At 54.6% G+C, this 18260-nt stretch overlaps 2 protein-coding genes across 2 annotated transcripts in view; one reads left to right on the top strand and one right to left on the bottom strand.

Moving 5' to 3' along the window:
- LOC129715505 (5'-3' exonuclease PLD3-like) overlaps window positions 1–3618 on the bottom strand; it is a 27753-nt gene extending 24135 nt beyond the window's left edge. The window contains exons 1-2 of the mRNA XM_055665377.1: window positions 3099–3618; window positions 2141–2347 (exon numbers count right to left, since the gene is read on the bottom strand). Of these exons, the coding sequence (XP_055521352.1) occupies window positions 2141–2347; window positions 3099–3146 (255 nt within the window). The 5' untranslated portion in view covers window positions 3147–3618. The remainder of the gene's footprint in view (window positions 1–2140; window positions 2348–3098) is intronic.
- Window positions 3619–10947: 7329 nt separating this feature from the next.
- LOC129715504 (zinc finger and BTB domain-containing protein 3-like) lies at window positions 10948–16968 on the top strand. Its single transcript, XM_055665376.1, has 3 exons — window positions 10948–11338; window positions 15133–16389; window positions 16452–16968. The coding sequence occupies exons 2-3, from the start codon at window positions 15178–15180 to the stop codon at window positions 16938–16940; spliced, it is 1701 nt and encodes a 566-aa protein (XP_055521351.1). The 5' UTR covers window positions 10948–11338; window positions 15133–15177; the 3' UTR covers window positions 16941–16968.
- The last annotated feature ends 1292 nt before the right edge of the window (window positions 16969–18260 follow it).

The following is an 18260-nucleotide window of genomic DNA, read 5'->3' as shown; positions in this document are numbered from 1 at the left end:
CCCGCGCAAGCCCCCCCTTTGTCCTTCTCCCCCCCCCCCCCCCCCCCATCCTCCCCCCCCATGCCCCCCCCCCCCCCCCCCCCCCCTTCCCCTCCGCGTCCTCCACTGTGAGCTATCTTGGGCACCGTATCTGAGGAAGGATGTGTTGGCTCTGGAGATGATCCAGAGGAGGTTTACGAGAATGAGTGGGTTAACATTCGATGAGTGTTTGTCGGCGCTGGGCCTGTACTCGCTGGAGTTTAGAAGGATGAGGGGACAGGACCTCATTGAAACGTACCGAATAGTGAAAGGCCTGGATAAGAGTGGATGGGGAGAGGATGTTTCCACAAGTGGCAGAGTCGAGGACCCCAGAGGCCACAGCCTCAGAATTAAACGACATTCCTTTAGGAAGGAGATGAGGAGCAATTTCTTTAGTCAGAGAGTGGTGAATCTGTGGAATTCTTTGCCACAGACGGCTGTAGCGGCCTCGACCTGACATGTCACCCGTCCCTTCTCTCCAGAGATGCTGGAGTTACTCCAGCTTTTTGTGTCTGACTTCGACTCTTTGCCAGAGACCCGGGTTGGATCCAGACTATGGGCGCTGTCTGTACATTCTCCCCGTGACCCGCGTGAGTTTCCTCCCATGTCCCAAGGACGTAAAGGGATTGTCTCACTGTGGTATCTGCTTCAACCCCGGCAGCGCGTTCCAGGCACCCACCACCCTCTGTGTTAAAAATCAAACTTGCCCCGCATATCTCATTTAAACGTTGCCAAGTTATCAAGGCGGTGGGTGTCTGGAACGTGCTGCCAGAGCAGGTAGTTGGGGCAGGGACTATCACAACATTCAAGAAGCAGTTAGACAGGCACACGGATAGGACAGGTTTGGAGGGATATGGGGACCAAATGCTGACTAGTCTAATTGGGACATGTTGGTCACTGTGGGCAGGTTGGGCCGAAGGGCCCGAGTTTCCTCACTGTATGGCTCGTAACATCCCAAATCTTCTGCCACAAGATAGACAATAGGTGCAGGAGTGGGCCATTCGGCCCTTCGAGCCAGCACCGCCATTGACTGTGATCATCCCCAATCAGTACCCCGTTCCTGCCTTCTCCCCATATCCCCCGACTCCGCTATTTTTAAGAGCCCTATCTAGCTCTCTCTTGAAAGCACCCAGAGAACCTGCCTCCACCGCCCTCTGAGGAAGAGATGGTCAAATGCAAAACCAAAACTACGCAACTCAAGATTAGAGCAACATTTAATTAATTTATTCATTCGATCTGGTACATGAGACTCCTCTTTTTGCAGCCTCTTGTTGCCAAGACTTTGCGTGGCTTGCTTAGTGGTGAAGAAATTCAGCAGTTCCTCAGTGGTGAAGAAATTCAGCAGTTCCTCCTCGGGTCCTCCATCTTCAGCTGGTAGAACCAAAGATACCTCTAGCAAAGATACTAGAGGAGCTATTTTGATCTTCAGTTGGTAGAACTTCCGGAAACGAGTGCCAACGAGTTAAGGAGGTCCCCATGCTTTGAGCGGCTCCGCAGTGAAGGAGTCCAGCGGCGCTGTGTCCTTCTTCTCCTGGTAGACCCTCCAGAAAGAGGAGCAGAGTTCCTGGGAGGCGAAGGTCACATCGAAGGTGCCCTTGGCCGGGTACTCCTGGAGGCAGAAGATGTTGGCGGGCACCATGCCAATGCAGTCCATCAGCACCTCCTTGACCACCACCTCCCTGTGGACCCGCCCGTGGCTGAGGGAGCAGGAGCGCACCCTCAACCGGACGCTGGTCTTCTCCGGTGGGACGTTCATGTCTACTGAGCCAACAAGAGGTCCCATCCTGGATCATCCATCTTGGGGCAACACGGTTAAGCCAGGGTGAGGGACGCCGATGGAGTGAGATCCCTCCACCTTGTTTGCTCTTTTACACTGTTTGTGCCATCCCTATCTCCTCCAGCACCATTGCATTTGATTTGCAAAGGTTTGCAATTAGTTTTAATCCCCCCGCAGCCAATGCAATTTGCAAGCTGCTCATTCATTGGCTGTTACCGGGGAAAAAACTACCCCGGAAGCTCCCGCGAATTTCCTCCGCTCGATGCAACACTTGCGCCTTTGCAAACGCTTAAATGCAACGAAAGACGAGTAATGCATTGAAAATCCCCCCTCCTCACGACTTACCGGGGGCTCAGCCTTCTCCTCTTTTACCAAGGCGGAGCGGCCGCTGCCGCTGCTCTTGGGAATCCTGGAGCTGGCCCGGATCGGGTTCCTGGGAGTGAGAACCAGCAAATCCTGGGGGTGGGTCGCCCATCTATCCTCTGCTTCTGGCTCCACCACCTCTTCCACCTCCTTCCCAGAATCTCCAGGCTCTGGACTCTGGATCTGTCCCTGAAAACGAATTATCCAATCCCCCCCCCAAAAAAACCATAATTAATATTAACAAGAAACATCCTCCAGAGCTAAACTTGCACCACTGGCCCCTTAAGTTTCAAATGCAAAAAAAAAACCAGACAACAACATCATTTAACCTCTTGCATTTAACCTAATGCATTGCATGCATTGGAGTTAAAAGTAACATTTCGGCGCCAAAACCCATCAAGACAATCCTGTATTGTTGGCTCCAGTTCCGGGATTTTCAACTCTTTCTCTCCCCCCCCCAAAATAAATAAACAGAGACTTTATCAAAGTTAACATTTTGCAAAGTGTGCCGAGTAGCAAAAACACGAGAAACTTAAATCGCTACAAGATATCCCTGCATTAAACAAGAGCGTTGGCGTGCACAGCTGAATTTAAAAGTGTTTCAATGCAAAAATAATTTGCAGATTGACATGTCTATGTTTCTATGGCATGAATTCGGATGGATTTGCACGCATTACTGCTGAAAGCAAACAACGTTTGATTCTTTATTCGCCTAAATCCTCTTCTCATCCGGCTGTAAGATTAGACGGTGAAGCTTAATGCAGACATTGTTACAGGTTTATTCCTGCTACCGCTACAGGAGAAACTACTAATGCAATTAGACTGGCGGGCTACCAAATTGCCTCGGGTACAATTTCCCCATGTCAGAATCATCTTACATTTAAAGCATTAATGCTCTCCGTTAAGTTTCACTGCCTCTGCCCCCCAACCAACCTCATACCTGATGCAGACGTCTCGACCTCCTTCGCGTGTCCATGGCTTTTGGCATTTAGGAGGGGAGGTGGTGCAGAGAGAAGTAATTTTAAGAAGAATATTTTTGTTTTAAAAACAACTGGAGGATTTTGAAATTATTAAACACTTTGCATTTGATTTTTTGCAGTAACAAAAAAAAATCTATGCAGGCAAGGGCAGGGGAATCTGCTTTAATGACAAACTTTCTTGCAGATAAAATGTCAGCCGATGCGAAGGGTTTGAATTCAAACAGTTGTCAGTTTAAGCGGGTTGATCTTTTTCCTGTTTGCTTTTTAGTCGTGGAGCTGCCCCTCAGTGGCGAAGGCGATCGCTGCAGCCAGAGGGGGAGAGTCAACTATTCCGAACAATCAGGTGTCTGGTTATTCGGCATGTGCAGCAGTCATAAGTGATAGGGGTAGAATTAGGCCATTCGGCCCTTCAAGGACAGGTTGGGAGGGATATGGACCAGGCGCAGGCAGGTGGGACTGGTGTAGCTGGGACATGTTGGCCGGTGTGTGGGCACATTGGGCCTGTTTCCACAGGGGGTAACTGTATCACTCTATGGAATGACTTCCAGTAAGTCTACTCCGCATTTAAAATAAATTGGAAGTTATATGGATGGCTGATGGTCTACCAGGTATCCCCTCTCCACCCGAGGGTTACTTACTGTAATTGTTATTAAAACTTAGGGGTAGAAAATTCGGCCCTTAAGGGGTTGGACAGGCTAGATGCAGGAAGATGACTTGTTCTCCGATTCAATCATTGGGGAAGTCCACTTACAAAACAAGGGGTCACAGATGTTTAAGGATCAAGGGAGGGGGAGTCTTTTAGGACCGAGATGATAAAAACATTTTTCACACACACAGAGGTGAATCTGTAGAATTCTCTGCCACAGAATAATAATAATAATAATAATAATAATTTTATTTATAGAGCACTTTAAAAACAACCATAGCTGCAACAAAGTGCTGTACATCACTAATCATTGACAAAAAAAGTTAATACACACCAAAAATAACAATCAAAAGAAATAGTAGGAAAAGACATGTAAAATAAAGAAACATCAAAAACACCAAAAACAGAAGCAAAGTCTCAGGCACGGTCAAAAGCCAGGGAGTACAAATGTGTTTTAACACTGGATTTAAAGATGGACAGTGAGGGGGGCCTGTCTGATGTGCAACGGCAGGGTGTTCCAGAGTGTCGGAGCAGCAACAGAGAAGGCTCTATCCCCTCTGAGCCTCCGACTAGACCTCGGTACCTCCAGGAGCAGCTGACCAGCTGACCTGAGGGACCGGGCAGGAGCGTATGGGTGGAGCAGCTCAGAGAGGTAAGGCGGGGCGAGCCCATTCAGAGATTTAAAAACAAATAACAGTATCTTAAAATGAACTCGAAAGTGCACCGGGAGCCAGTGGAGGGAGGCCAGAATTGGCGATATGTGCTCCCTCTTTCGAGTCCCTGTTAAAAGGCGAGCAGCAGCATTCTGAACCAACTGAGTTGAGACCACAGTTCATTACCTCAACTCCGGCAGCTCGTTCCATCATCCAGCATCCTTTGTGCGACAAAGTTACCTCTCAGACTCCTATTAAATCTTTTCTCCCTTCACCTTAAATCCATGTCCTCTGGTCCTCGATTCCTCTACTCTGGGTAACTCTGTGCCTATCTATTCCTCATGATTTTATACACCTCTATAAGATCACCGCTCATCCTCCTGCAATAGTTTAGTGTTACAGAGCGCAAACAGGCCCTTCGGCCCACTGAGTCCGCACCGACCAGCGATGACCCCATACAGTAGAACAATGTTACACACTATGTACAATGTATAATCTTTACCTCGTCAAGTCAAGTCAGATTTATTCGTAACATGCACATAAAGTGCAGTGAAATGAACTTGCCAGCAGTGGTACAATAAAAAAAAGAACACACAATACACAATAAAAATTCAACACAAACATCCACCACAGCTTTCATCACTTGGCACATCAGTCATTGAAAGTAGGCATGCAGGTGCAGCAGGCAGTGAAGAAAGCGAATGGTACGTTACCATTCATAACAAAAGGATTTGAGTATAGCAGCAGGGAGGTTCTACTGCAGTTGTACAGGGCCTTGGTGAGACCACACCTGGAGTATTGCGTACAGTTTTGGTCTCCCAATCTGAGGAAAGACATTCTTGCCATAGAGGGAGTACAGAGAAGGTTCACCAGACTGATTCCTGGGATGGCAGGACTTTCATATGAAGAAAGACTGGGTAGACTCGGCTTGTACTCGTTAGAATTTAGAAGATTGAGGGGGGATCTTATAGAAACTTACAAAATTCTTAAGGGGGTTGGACAGGCTAGATGCAGGAAGATTGTTCCCGATGTTGGGGAAGTCCAGAAAAAGGGGTCACAGTTTAAGGATAAGGGGGAAATCTTTTAGGACTGAGATGAGAAAAATATTTTCAGTGGTGAATCTGTGGAATTCGGTGCCACAGAACGTAGTTGAGGCCACAGTTCATTGGCTATATTTAAGAGGGAGTTAGATGTGGCCCTTGTGGCTAAAGGGATCAGGGGGTATGGAGAGAAGGCAGGTACGGGATACTGAGTTGGATGATCAACCATGATCATATTGAATGACGGTGCAGGCTCGAAGGGCCGAATGGCCTACCCCTGTCACCTATTTTCTATGTTTCTATGTGAAGGCACAAAGTTTGGTCAGTCCTCCTCCATTTTCCCCCTTTGGTCGGGACCACACTGCAGTCACCCTCTGCAGTCAGACAAGGTAAGTGCTGTGGGCGGCCAGATGAGGTCGCAGGCAGACAAGGGTAAGTGCGGGCCGAAGCCGGTGCCGCAGTCCCAGCTGGATGATGAAGCCCTGCAGTCCGCAGAGCTCTCTCCTTGGGGGTCCCCCAATGATGTATCCCAGGCTCCACGCCGCGCCAGCTGGAAAGCCCCGCCCCGCAGTCCGCCTCTGGCCGCAGGCCGGCAGCCGGAACTCCTCTAAGCCAAACTTGTATGCCTTTGGAGTGTGGGAGGAAAGCAAGGGCACCTGGGGAAGACCCACGCAGGTCCCGGGGAGAACGTCCCTGGCGCTGTGAGGCTGCGGCTTTACCAGTGCGCCACCCTGCCGCCCATCCCGGTGAGATATAGAAACAAGGAACTACAGATGATGGATTACAAAAGAAGACACAAAGTACTGGAGTAACTCAGGATGCGGGTCAGGCAGCATCTCTGGAAAACATGAAAACAAAGCTGAAAGAGAGGGGCAGGACAAAGCGTGATAATTTTAGTTTGGTTTTGAGACACAGCGCGGAAACAGGCACTACGGCTCAGCGGGTCCACGCAGACCAGCGATCCCTGCACATTAACACTATGCTACACCCACTAGGGACAGTTTTTTAAAATATTTACCAAACCAATTAACCTACAAACATGTACGTCTTTGGAGTGTGGGAAGAAACCGAAGATCTCGGAGAAAACCCATGCAGGTCACGGGGAGAACATACAAACTTCGTACAGTACAGCACCCGTAGTCGGGATCGAACTGTTGTGCCAGAGACCCAGGTTCGATCTTGACTACGGGTACTGTCTGTAGTCAAGATTCTCTGGATACTTTCAAGAGGGAGCTAGATGGGGCTGTTAAAGATCGCAGTGTTAAGGGAAATGGGGAGAAAGCAGGAATGGGGTACTGATTGGGAACGATCAGCAATGATCACATTGAATGGCGGTGCTAGCTCGACGGACCGAATGATCTACTCCTGCACCTAAGATGCTCCGCAGTTTGAGAAGCATCCTCCCCTCCAAGACCATCTCCAGTGAATCCAACTCCACCCCCATGTTGGTCAAGAGAGTGTTTTATTGTCATTTGACCCAGATTAAACAATGAAACTCTTACAGAAACAGAATATGTATACATTGTACACTGTAAACAATAACAATTAAGAGAGAGAAAAAGTTCAGTGTGTGTATATATATACACATATACTCACAAATACATATATATATAGATAGACAATAGGTGCAGGAGTAGGCCATTCGGCCCTTCGAGCCAGCACCGCCATTCAATGTGATCATCACCGATCATCCCCAATCAGTACCCCGTTCCTGCCTTCTCCCCATATCCCCTGACTCCGCTATCTTTTAAGAGCTCTATCTAGCTCTCACTTGGAATATATATATTCCACCAGTGGGAGAGTCCAGGATTAGAGGAATTAAAGGATGTTCTTTTAGGAAGGAGGTGAGGAGGAATTTTTTTAGTCAGAGGGTGGTGAATCTGTGGAATCCATTGCCACAGAACGCTGTGGAGGCCAAGTCAATGGACATTTTTAAGGCAGAGATGCATAGAAACATAGAAAATAGGCGCAGGAGGAGGCCATTCGGCCCTTCGAGCCAGCACCGTCATTCATTGTGATCATGGCTGATCATCCCCAATCAATAACCCGTGCCAGCCTTCTCCCCATATCCCTTGATTCCACTAGCCCCTAGAGCTCTATCTAACTCAATGCTGTGATGGATGTTTGTGTTAAATTTTATTGTGTGCTTTTGTGTGTTCTTTATCATTTATCAGCTGGCAAATTCATTTCACTTGCACTTTATGTGCAATGTGATGAATAAAACCGTATTGTATTGTATTGAAACTCGATAGATTGATTCTTGAACAGTGCGGGTGTCAGGGGTTATGAGGAGAAGGCAGGAGAATGTGGTTAGGAGAGATGGATCAGCCATGATTGAATGGGGGTGTAGACTTGATGGAATAAACATAGAAAATAGATGCAGGAGTAGGCCATTCGGCCCTTCGAGCCTGCACCGCCATTCAATATGATCATGGCTGATCATCCAACTCAGTATCCCATCCCTGCCTTCTCTCCATACTCCCTGATCCCTTTAGCCACAAGGGCCACATCTAACTCCCTCTTAAATATAGCCAATGAACTGTGTGGCCTCAACTACCTTCTATGGCAGAGAATTCCACAGATTCACCACTCTCTGTGTGAAAAATGTTTTTCTCATCTCGGTCCTAAAAGATTTCCGCCTTATCCTTAAACTGTGACCCCTTGTTCTGGACTTCCCCAACATCGGGAACAATCTTCCTGCATCTAGCCTGTCAACCAGTAGACTGAATGGCCTAATTTCCTACTATCACTTATGAACTTATATATATATATATGTATGTATATATATGCACACACACACACGCATAATAACAAGCAGTAATAGTGCTCGGTGTGGGCAGAAGAACCTGGGTGTTTCCACGCTGTATGACTCCATCACACACATAGAAACATAGAAATTAGGTGCAGGGAGTAGAGGCCATTCGGCCCTTCGAGCCTGCACCGCCATTCAATATGATCATGGCTGATCATCCAACTCAGTATCCTGTACCTGCTTCTCTCCATACCCCCTGATCCCTTTAGCCACAAGGGCCACATCTAACTCCCTCTTAAATATAGCCAATGAACTGTGGCCTCAACTACCCTCTGTGGCAGAGAGTTCCAGAGATTCACCACTCTCTGTGTGAAAAATGTTTTTCTCATCTCGGTCCTAAAAGATTTCCCCCTTATCCTTAAACTGTGTGTGTGGCCCCTTGTCCTGGACTTCCCCAACATCGGGAACAATCTTCCTGCATCTAGCCTGTCAAACCAGTAGACTGAATGGCCTAATTTCCTACTATCACTTATGAACTTATATTTATATATATATGTATATATATATGCACACACACGCACGCATAATAACAAGCAGTAATAGTGCTCGGTGTGGGCAGAAGAACCTGGGTGTTTCCACGCTGTATGACTCCATCACACACATAGAAACATAGAAATTAGGTGCAGGAGTAGGCCATTCGGCCCGTCGAGCCTGCACCGCCATTCAATATGATCATGGCTGATCATCCAACTCAGTATCCCGTACCTGCCTTCTCTCCATACCCCCTGATCCCCTTAGCCACAAGGGCCACATCTAACTCCCTCTTAAATATAGCCAATGAACTGGCCTCAACTACCCTCTGTGGCAGAGAGTTCCAGAGATTCACCCCTCTCTGTGTGAAAAAAGTTCTTCTCATCTCGGTTTTAAAGGATTTCCCCCTTATCCTTAAGCTGTGCCCCCCTTGTCCTGGACTTCCCCAACATCGGGAACATATATATATAACCTGCAAACAGTTCCTCTCCCACTCCCTCAGCCTCGGACCTCCAGGAGGGGGGGGGGGGGGAAGAGTGGAGCTGCTCCTCCGGGCCGGCAGGGCGGCGCTGTGGGCAGGCGGGCTCCAGGGTTGCCATGGCGACGGGAGGAGGAGGGGGGTGGGGTTCTGGTGACGGGGTGGGGGAGGGTGTAGGATGCTCCTCCGGGCCGGCAGGGCGGCGCTGTGGGCCGGGTTCCAGGGTTGCTATGGCGACGGGAGGAGGGGGAGGGGTTCTGGTTACAGGGGGTGGAGGGTGTAGCTGCTCCTCCGGGCCGGTAGGGCGGCGCTGTGGGCCGGGCTCCAGGGTTGCCATGGCGACGGGAGGAGGGGCGGGGTTCTGGTGACAGTCGTCGGGAGCAAAGATCTTATAGCGGAGCAAGATAGGCTACTCCTGCTAAATGCAATGGACTGACGTGCAGTACGCTATGGAGGGGATCATGGGCATTTTTCCACGCCCATTTTAGCAACCTGAGCCTACCTAACCCGACCCGACTCGCACTGTAATCAATGTTGCGGGGCAACAGTTTGTGTGGGTCAGATTCATAAATCTGTCAGTTCAAACTTCTTGTCAAGAATAAAATTTGATTCTGGTAATTGTTTTTTTTAATGTTTTTTAAATCATTTCTTTTTAAATGGCTCACAAACAGTGTTTGAGTTGATTTTGTAGTAACCGGAACCGACCCGACTCGCAGGGTGATTGACAGGGGGGGGGGGGGACCTTTTGTGCGTGATATAGGGTTAGATTCATAATTCTGTTAGTTCATAATTCTGTTGATTCTTGTTAAAGAATAAAATGTTTATAAACACACATACATGAAAATTATATAAATGTATATAACACACACAATTATATTTCTTCTAATCCAATAATGAACTTTATTTCAGACTAGACAAGGGACATTAAATAAGAAACATTGTCTTGGGGCACTCTCTCTCCCCGCTGCCCCGGACCCCGCACTCTCTCTCTATAAGATCTTCGGTCGGGAGGAGAGAGGGTGTAGCTGCTCCTCCGGGCCGGCAGGGCGGCGCTGTGGGCCGGGCTCCAGGGTTGCCACGGCGACGGGAGGCGGGGAGGGGTTCTGGTGACAGTCGTCGGGAGGAGAGAGGGTGTAGCTGCTCCTCCGGGCCGGCAGGGCGGCGCTGTGGGCCGGGCTCCAGGGTTGCCATGGCGACGGGAGGCGGGGGAGGGGAGGGGTTCTAGTGAGGGTTGGGGGGGGAGGGTGTAGCTGCTCCTCCGGGCCGGCAGGGCGGCGCTGTGGGCCGGGCTCCAGGAATTACCATGGCGACGAGGAGGGGGGTGGGGTTCTGGTTACAGGGGGGGGGGGTGTAGCTGCTCCTCCGGCCGGCAGGGAGGCGCTGTGGGCCGGGCTCCATGGTTGCCATGGCGACGGGAGGAGGAGGGGGGGGGGGGTTCTGGTTGAGGGGGGGGGGGGGAGGTTGTAGCTGCTCCTCCGGTCAGGGCGGGCGCTGTGGGCCGGGCTCCAGAGTTTGCCATGGCGACGGGAGGCGGGGGGGGGGGGGGGGAGCGGCCGTCACCCGGCGGGAGGGAGGAGGGAGGGAGGGGGAGGGAGTGAAGGAGGAAACGGAGGGGGGGGAGGGTTTAGGGCGCTTCGAGGCGGCGGCATCGGAATCGGCGGAGAGTGAGGGTCGAGGAGCTGAAATCGGCGGCGGTGAGGGAGGGGGGGGCGGGGGCGGGGGGGGGGGGGGCGTGGACTTGCCGAAGGTGCCGAGGAACCCGGGGGGCAGCGCGGACGGGAACCGCCGGGCCGCCATTTTTAACCTCCGTCTTTGTCAGATCGTCGGAGGCGCCCGGGGGGGGGGGGGGGGGAGGGAGGCGGGGCGGAACCGGCTGAGCGACAGCGGCGGCGGCCAATCGGCGGCAGGCGGGACCGGCCCGGCCAATCGGATCAGCGGCTGCAGAGGCGGGACCTATTCGGGCGTGACGGACAGCGGCGGCCGCCCAATCGGCAGCGGCCCCAGGGCGGGGGCGGGACCAGCGAGACGTGAGCGACAGCGGCGGCGGCCAATCAGGGACGGCGGCCGGACCACGTCGTAGCCAATCAGTGAGGAGAGGGGGTGGGTCTTCAGCTATGGTCTGGTTCGTGGGGGGATAACTGGCCAATGGGGATGGGGGGGTAACTGGCCAATGGGGAATATGGGGGGTAACTGGCCAATGGGGATATGGAGGTAACTGGCCAATGGGGGGGTGGGGTAACTGGCCAATGGGGATGGGGGATATGGAGGTAAACTGGCCAATGGGGATGGGGGGTAACTGGCCAATGGGGATATGGAGGTAACTGGCCAATGGGGTTATGGGGGTAACTGGCCAATGGGGATGGGGGGGTAACTGGCCAATGGGGATATGGAGGTAACTGGCCAATGGGGTTATGGGGATAACTGGCCAATGGGGGAGATAACTGGCCAATGGGGATGGGGTAACTGGCCAATGGGGGGGTAACTGGCCAATGGGGGATGGGGGTAACTGGCCAATGGGGATATGGGGGTAACTGGCCAATGGGGGTAACTGGCCATGGGGGGATGGGGGTAACTGGCCAATGGGGGTAACTGGCCAATGGGGATGGGGGGTGACTGGCCAATGGGGTTATTGGAGGTAACTGGCCAATGGGGATAGGGGGGGTAACTGGCCAATGGGGATATGGGGGTAACTGGCCAATGGGTATATGGAGGTTAACTGCCAATGGGGATATAGGGGGGGTAACTGGCCAATGGGGATGTATGGGGTAACTGGCCAATGGGGATATGGGAGGTAACTGGCCAATGGGGTATATGGAGGTAACTGGCCAATGGGGATAGGGGGTAACTGGCCAATGGGGATGGGGGGGTAACTGGCCAATGGGGGATATGGAGGTAACTGGCCAATGGGGGAATATGGGGGGGTAACTGGCCAATGGGGGGGGGGGGGGTAACTGGCCAATGGGGATATGGAGGTAACTGGCCAATGGGGATGGGGGGGTAACTGGCCAGTGGGGGGGGGGGTAACTGGCCAATGGGGATGGGGGGGTAACTGGCCAATGGGGATATGGAGGTAACTGGCCAATGGGGATGGGGGTAACTGGCCAATGGGATGGGGGGTAACTGGCCATGGGGGTAACTGGCCAATGGGGATGGGGGGTAACTGGCCAATGGGGATATGGAGGTAACTGGCCAATGGGGATATGGGGGGTACTGGCCAATGGGGGTAACTGGCCAATGGGGATGGGGGGGTAACTGGCCAATGGGGATATGGGGGGTAACTGGCCAATGGGGATGGGGGTAACTGGCCAATGGGGATGGGGGGGTAACTGGCCAATGGGGATATGGAGGTAACTGGCCAATGGGATGGGGGTAACTGGCCAATGGGGATGGGGGTAACTGGCCAATGGGGGATGGGGGGTACCTGGCCAATGGGGGTAACTGGCCAATGGGGATGGGGGGTAACTGGCCAATGGGGGTAACTGGATGGGGATGGGGGTAACTGGCCAATGGGGGATATGGAGGTAACTGGCCAATGGGGATGGGGGGGTAACTGGCCAATGGGGATATGGGGAGGTAACTGGCCAATGGGGATATGGAGGTAACTGGCCAATGGGGATATGAGGGTAACTGGCCAATGGGGATATGGGGGTAACTGGCCAATGGGGGATATGGAGGTAACTGGCCAATGGGGATGGGGATAGGGAGGTAACTGGCCAATGGGGGATATGGGGGTAACTGGCCAATGGGGGGATGGCCAATGGGGATATGGGGTAACTGCCAATGGGGATATATGGGGTAACTGGCCCAATGGGGATGGGGGATAACTGGCAATGGGGATATGGGAGGTAACTGGGCCAATGGGGTTTATGGGGGTAACTGGCCAATGGGGATGGGGGGGTAACCTGGCCAATGGGGATATGGGGGTAACTGGCCAATGGGGATATGGGGGTAACTGGCCAATGGGGTTATGGGGGTAACTGGCCAATGGGGTTATATGGGGGTAACTGGCCAATGGGGATATGGTGGGGTAACTGGCCAATGGGGATATGATGGGGGTAACTGGCCAATGGGGTTATGGGGGTAACTGGCCAATGGGGATATGGGGGGTAACTGGCCAATGGGGTTGGGGGGTAACTGGCCAATGGGGGATGGGGGGTAACTGGCCAATGGGGATATGGGGGTAACTGGCCAATGGGGATGGGGGGTAACGGCCAATGGGGGTAACTGGCCAATGGGATGAGGGGGGTAATTGGCCATGGGGGATGGGGGGTAACTGGCCAATGGGGGTAACTGGCCCAATGGGGATGGGGGGTAACTGGCCTATGGGGTAACTGGCCAATGGGGTTATGGGGGTAACTGGCCAATGGGGTTATGGGGGGTAACTGGCCAATGGGGATGGGGGTAACTGGCCCAATGGGGGTAACTAACAATGTCCAATGGGATGGGGGGGTAACTGGCCAATGGGGATATGGGGGTAACTGGCCAATGGGGGATATGGAGGTAACTGGCCATTGTGGATGGGGATATGGGGGTAACTGGCTCAATCTCACAGACTCCCCTCCTGGGGGTACACCTCTCTAATGGGGTCTATCCACAGACTTAACTGGCCAATGGGGAACACCCCCCCTCTCTCTGGCTCATCCCCTCCCCTTACATATCCCCTCTCCCACACACACACACACTGGACTCAACTGGCCAATGGGGATATGGAGGTAACTGGCCAATGGGGGTAACTGGCAAATGGGGATATGGAGGTAACTGGCCAATGGGGATGGGGATATGGAGGTAACTGGCCAATGGGGGGGGGGGTAACTCGCCAATGGGGATATGGAGGTAACTGGCTAAAGCGGGTAACACAGACACCCCTCTGTCTATCTGTCTATCTCTATCTATCTCACTCCTCCCTCTCTCTGGATGTCTTTCTGAATTATTCACAGATCCCGCTCTGATTTCTTATCTCACACACAGACTCAAACTCCCCTCTCTAACCCCCCCTCTCTCTCACACTCCCCTCTGACCCCTCACTCTCTAAGACACCCCACTTTCTCTCTTTCACACACACACACTCCCCTCTTTGATGTCCCTCTCTTACAGACACCCCTCTCTCTCTCTATCTATCTACCCACTCCCTCTTTCTCTCTGTGACTCCCCTATCTCTCACTTACTCTCCCTCTGAATTCCCTTTCTTATTCACGGACCCCTCTCTGATTCCCCTCTCTCTCCCACACACTCAGACTCCCCTCTCCATCCCCCCTCTTTCCCTCACCTACACACAGACTCCCCTCTCTACCCTCTCTCTCTCTCACACATACAGACTCCCCGCTCAAATACGCACCCCTCTTTCACACACACACACACAGACTCCATTCTCAAATTCCCCCCTCTCTCACTCCCACACACTCCCCTCTCTCACAGACTCCCCTCTCTAACACCCCCCCTCTCTGGGACACACACACACACTCCCCTCTCTCACCCCCCCTCTCTCGCACTCACAGACTCCCCTCTCTCATACTCCCCCTCTCTCTCCCACTCACACAGACTCCCCTCTCTAATCCCCCCTCTCTCTCACACACTACCCTCTCTAACACCCCCCCCTCTCTCTCTCTCTCTGTCACACAGACTCCCCTCCCTAACACCCCCCCTCTCTCTCTCTCTCTCTCTCTCTTACAGACTCCCCTCTCCCACACACACACACACTCAGACTCACCTCTCACACACACAGACACACAGAGACACACACACACACACCACACACACACAGACTCCCCTCTCTCTCACACACACACACACACACACGCGCTCCCCTCTCAAATAACCCCTCCTCGCTCTCACACACACACACACACAGACTACCCTCTCTCATCCCCCCTCTCTCTCTCTCTCTCCCCCTGCAGAATGACGGGGGTGTGTGAGCGGCCGGCCCGCTGAGCCCCCACCCCATGGAGTTCCCGGACCACGGGCGGCTGCTGCTGCACAGCCTGAGGGAGCAGCGGCACCAGGGCTTCCTGTGCGACTGCGCCGTGCTGGTGGGGACGGTGCAGTTTGCGGCCCACCGCGCCGTGCTGGCCACCTTCAGCACCTACTTCCACACCGTCTACAAGGAGGAGGCCTCAGCATCGGCGGGGGCGGGGACGGGGACGGGGACGGCAATGGTGGAGCTGGACGACGAGATCGTGACGGCCGCGGCCTTCTCCCTCCTGCTGGAGTTCATGTACGAGGGGCGGCTGCGCTTTGGCGGGGCCCCGGCCGAGGACGTGCTGGCCGCCGCTAGCTTCCTCCACATGAACGACGTGGTGAAGGTGTGCAAGGGCCGGCTGAAGGCCAGGGCCCTGACCGAGGCCGACAGCACCAGGAAGGAGGACGAGGGGCCCCCTCTCGTCCCCGGCGTCTCGTACGGCGGCGTTCCGGTCCCCGCCATCGCCCCGCAGCAGCAGCAGCACCAGCAACACCGGGGCCCCGAGTCCCAGGCCTCTGCCTCGGCCTCCTGCCTCTTCCCGCTGGCCGAGCAGCGACACTCCCAGGCCCGCCACCACCAACACCACCACCACCACCACCACCAACACCACCAACAACAACAACTCCAACTCAGGCCCGAGGCGGACCCGTCCCGCTGGCCCTCGGACCCGGCCGACACCACCCAGCCCGGCATGGAGACCGAAGCCAAGGCGGAGAACGTCCTCTCCAGCCCCTCTTGCTCGTCCACCGAGTCGGCTCCGTATGGGGGAGCGGCCGGGCCGCTGGAGGCCTCGGGCCCCTGGCGTCGAGGAGGAGGAGGAGGAGGAGGAGAGGCCTCCTCGGGCGTCTGCTCGAGCCCCGGGGCCCGGCAGCGGCGCCGAGCAGGAGGACGAGGAGGAAGAGAGGAGGAGAGGGAAGACGGCGACCTGATCGCCGGCCGCCATCTTGAAGGACAAGATGGCCACCTGGTCGCCGGCCGCCATCTTGAAGGACAAGATGGCCACCTGGTCGCCGGCCGCCATCTTGACGGACAAGATGGCCACCTGGTCGCCGGCCGCCATCTTGAAGGGCAAGATGGCCACCTGGTCGCCGGCCGCCATCTTGAAGGACAAGATGGCGACCTGATCACCGTGAAAGTCGAAGACGGGCTGTTCTCGGAGGACGAGGACCCTCGACGGCCGTCTGGACCATGTCTACCCCCCTACCCCCCTCCTCACCCTCCCCTCCCCTCCCCCCTCCCCCCCCCCACCCCCACCCCCCCCACCCCGAGCCCAGCGGGCACATTGTCATCTCGGACGAGGACGAGATGCTGTCGGAGGACGACCTAGTCTACTCGGGGCCGGGCCTGTACGGGGCGGCGGCGGGCGGCGGCGAGAACCTGTCGGCCAAGCTCTACTTCCACGACCTGGGGTTGTCGGGGGCGACGGGGCCGTTGCCGGGGCCGGAGGACGAGCTGCCCACCTGCTCGTCGTGCGGCAAGACTTTCTCGTGCACCTACAGCCTGAAGCGCCACGCCCTGGTCCACACCCGCGAGCGGCCCCACAGCTGCCGCTTCTGCCTGCGCCGCTACTCCCAGTCCGGGGACCTGTACCGCCACATGCGCAAGTACCACAACCAGCCGTCCCCGCCCGCTGCCACCGCGACCCCCATCACGGGGCCGGCACCGGCCTCCGCCCAGGCCAGGCTGGACTCCTCCAGTGGGAGCTGGAAGTGGATGGACAGGCCGCCCTCAGAACCATGGAAGTAGATGCTGCTGGATCCCTTCCTCCCTCTCCTTCCCCCTCTCTCTCCCTCTCTTCCTCTCTCCCCATCCCCCTCCTTCCCCCCCTCCTCTCCATCTCCCTCTCTCTCTCCTCCATTTTTCCCCTCTCCTTCCCCTCTCCCCTCCCTCCCTCCCTCCCTCTCCCTCTCCTTCCTCTCCCCATCCCCCTCCTTCCCACCCTCTTTCTCCATCTCCCTCTCTCTCTCCCTTCCCCTCTCCTTCCCCTCTCCCTCCCTCCCTCCCTCTCCCTCTCCCTCTCCTTCCTCTCCCCCTCTCCCTCCTTCCCACCCTCTCTCTTTTTCCCTATCTCCCTCCTTCTCTCTCCCTTCCCCTCTCCCTTTCCCTCCTTCCCTGTTCCCTCCTTCCACCTCTCCCACTCCCTCTCTCTCATTCCCTCCCTTTCCTTCTCCTCCCTCGGTTCCCTCTTTCCACCTCCCCTCTTCCTCCCACTCTCCCCTCTCTCTCCTCCTTCCCTCCCCTCTCCCTCTCCCTTTCCCTCCTTCGCTGTTCCCTCCTTCCCCCCTCTCCCACTCCCTCCCTCTCTCTCATTCCCTCCCTTTCTCCCTCTCCCTCTCCCTCTCCCCTTTCTCTCCTTCTTCCCTCTGTTCCCTCTTTCCACCCCTCCCACTTTTCCTCCCACTCTCCCTCCCTCTCTCTCCTTCCCTCCCCTCCCTCTCTCCTCTCCCTTTCCCTCCTTCGCTGTTCCCTCCTTCCTCCTCTCCCACTTCCTCCCTCTCCCTCATTCCCTCCCTACTCCCCTTTCCCTCCTTCTTCCCTCTCTCTTCCCTCTTTCCCCCCCTCCCCCTCTTCCTCCCACTCTCCCTCCCTCTCTCTCCTTCCCTCCCTCTCCCTCTCCCTTTCCCTCCTTCGCTGTTCCCTCCTTCCACCTCTTCCACCTCTCCCACTTCCTCCCTCTCTCTCATTCCCTCCCTATTTTTTTTCCCCTTTTCTCTCCCTCCTCCTTCCCCTCTCTTCCCTCTTTCCCCACCCCCCCCCTCTTTCCTCCCACTCTCCCTCCCTCTCTCTCTCCTTCCCTCCTTCTCTCCTTCCCTCTCTCTCTCTGTTTCCTTCCCTCTTTCACTCCTTCCCTCCTTCCCTCTCTCTCTTCCTGTCTCCTTCCCTCTCTCTCTCTCTCTCCCCCCTCTCCCCTTCCTCTCTCCCTCCTCTCCCTTTCCTCTCCTTCCCTTCTTCCCTCTGTTCCCTCCTCCCACCCCATCCCTTACCCCTCTCTCCCTCTCCATCCCTCTCTCCATCTCCCTCTTCCCCTCCAACTCTTTTTCCCCGCTCCCCTCTTCGTCTTTTCCT

The sequence above is a fragment of the Leucoraja erinacea genome, unplaced genomic scaffold (genome assembly GCF_028641065.1).
Source record: "Leucoraja erinacea ecotype New England unplaced genomic scaffold, Leri_hhj_1 Leri_120S, whole genome shotgun sequence".
Taxonomy (NCBI): Eukaryota; Metazoa; Chordata; class Chondrichthyes; order Rajiformes; family Rajidae; genus Leucoraja; species Leucoraja erinaceus.
Note: the sequence above shows the minus strand (reverse complement) of the source record. Positions and strands in the feature narration are given on the sequence as shown.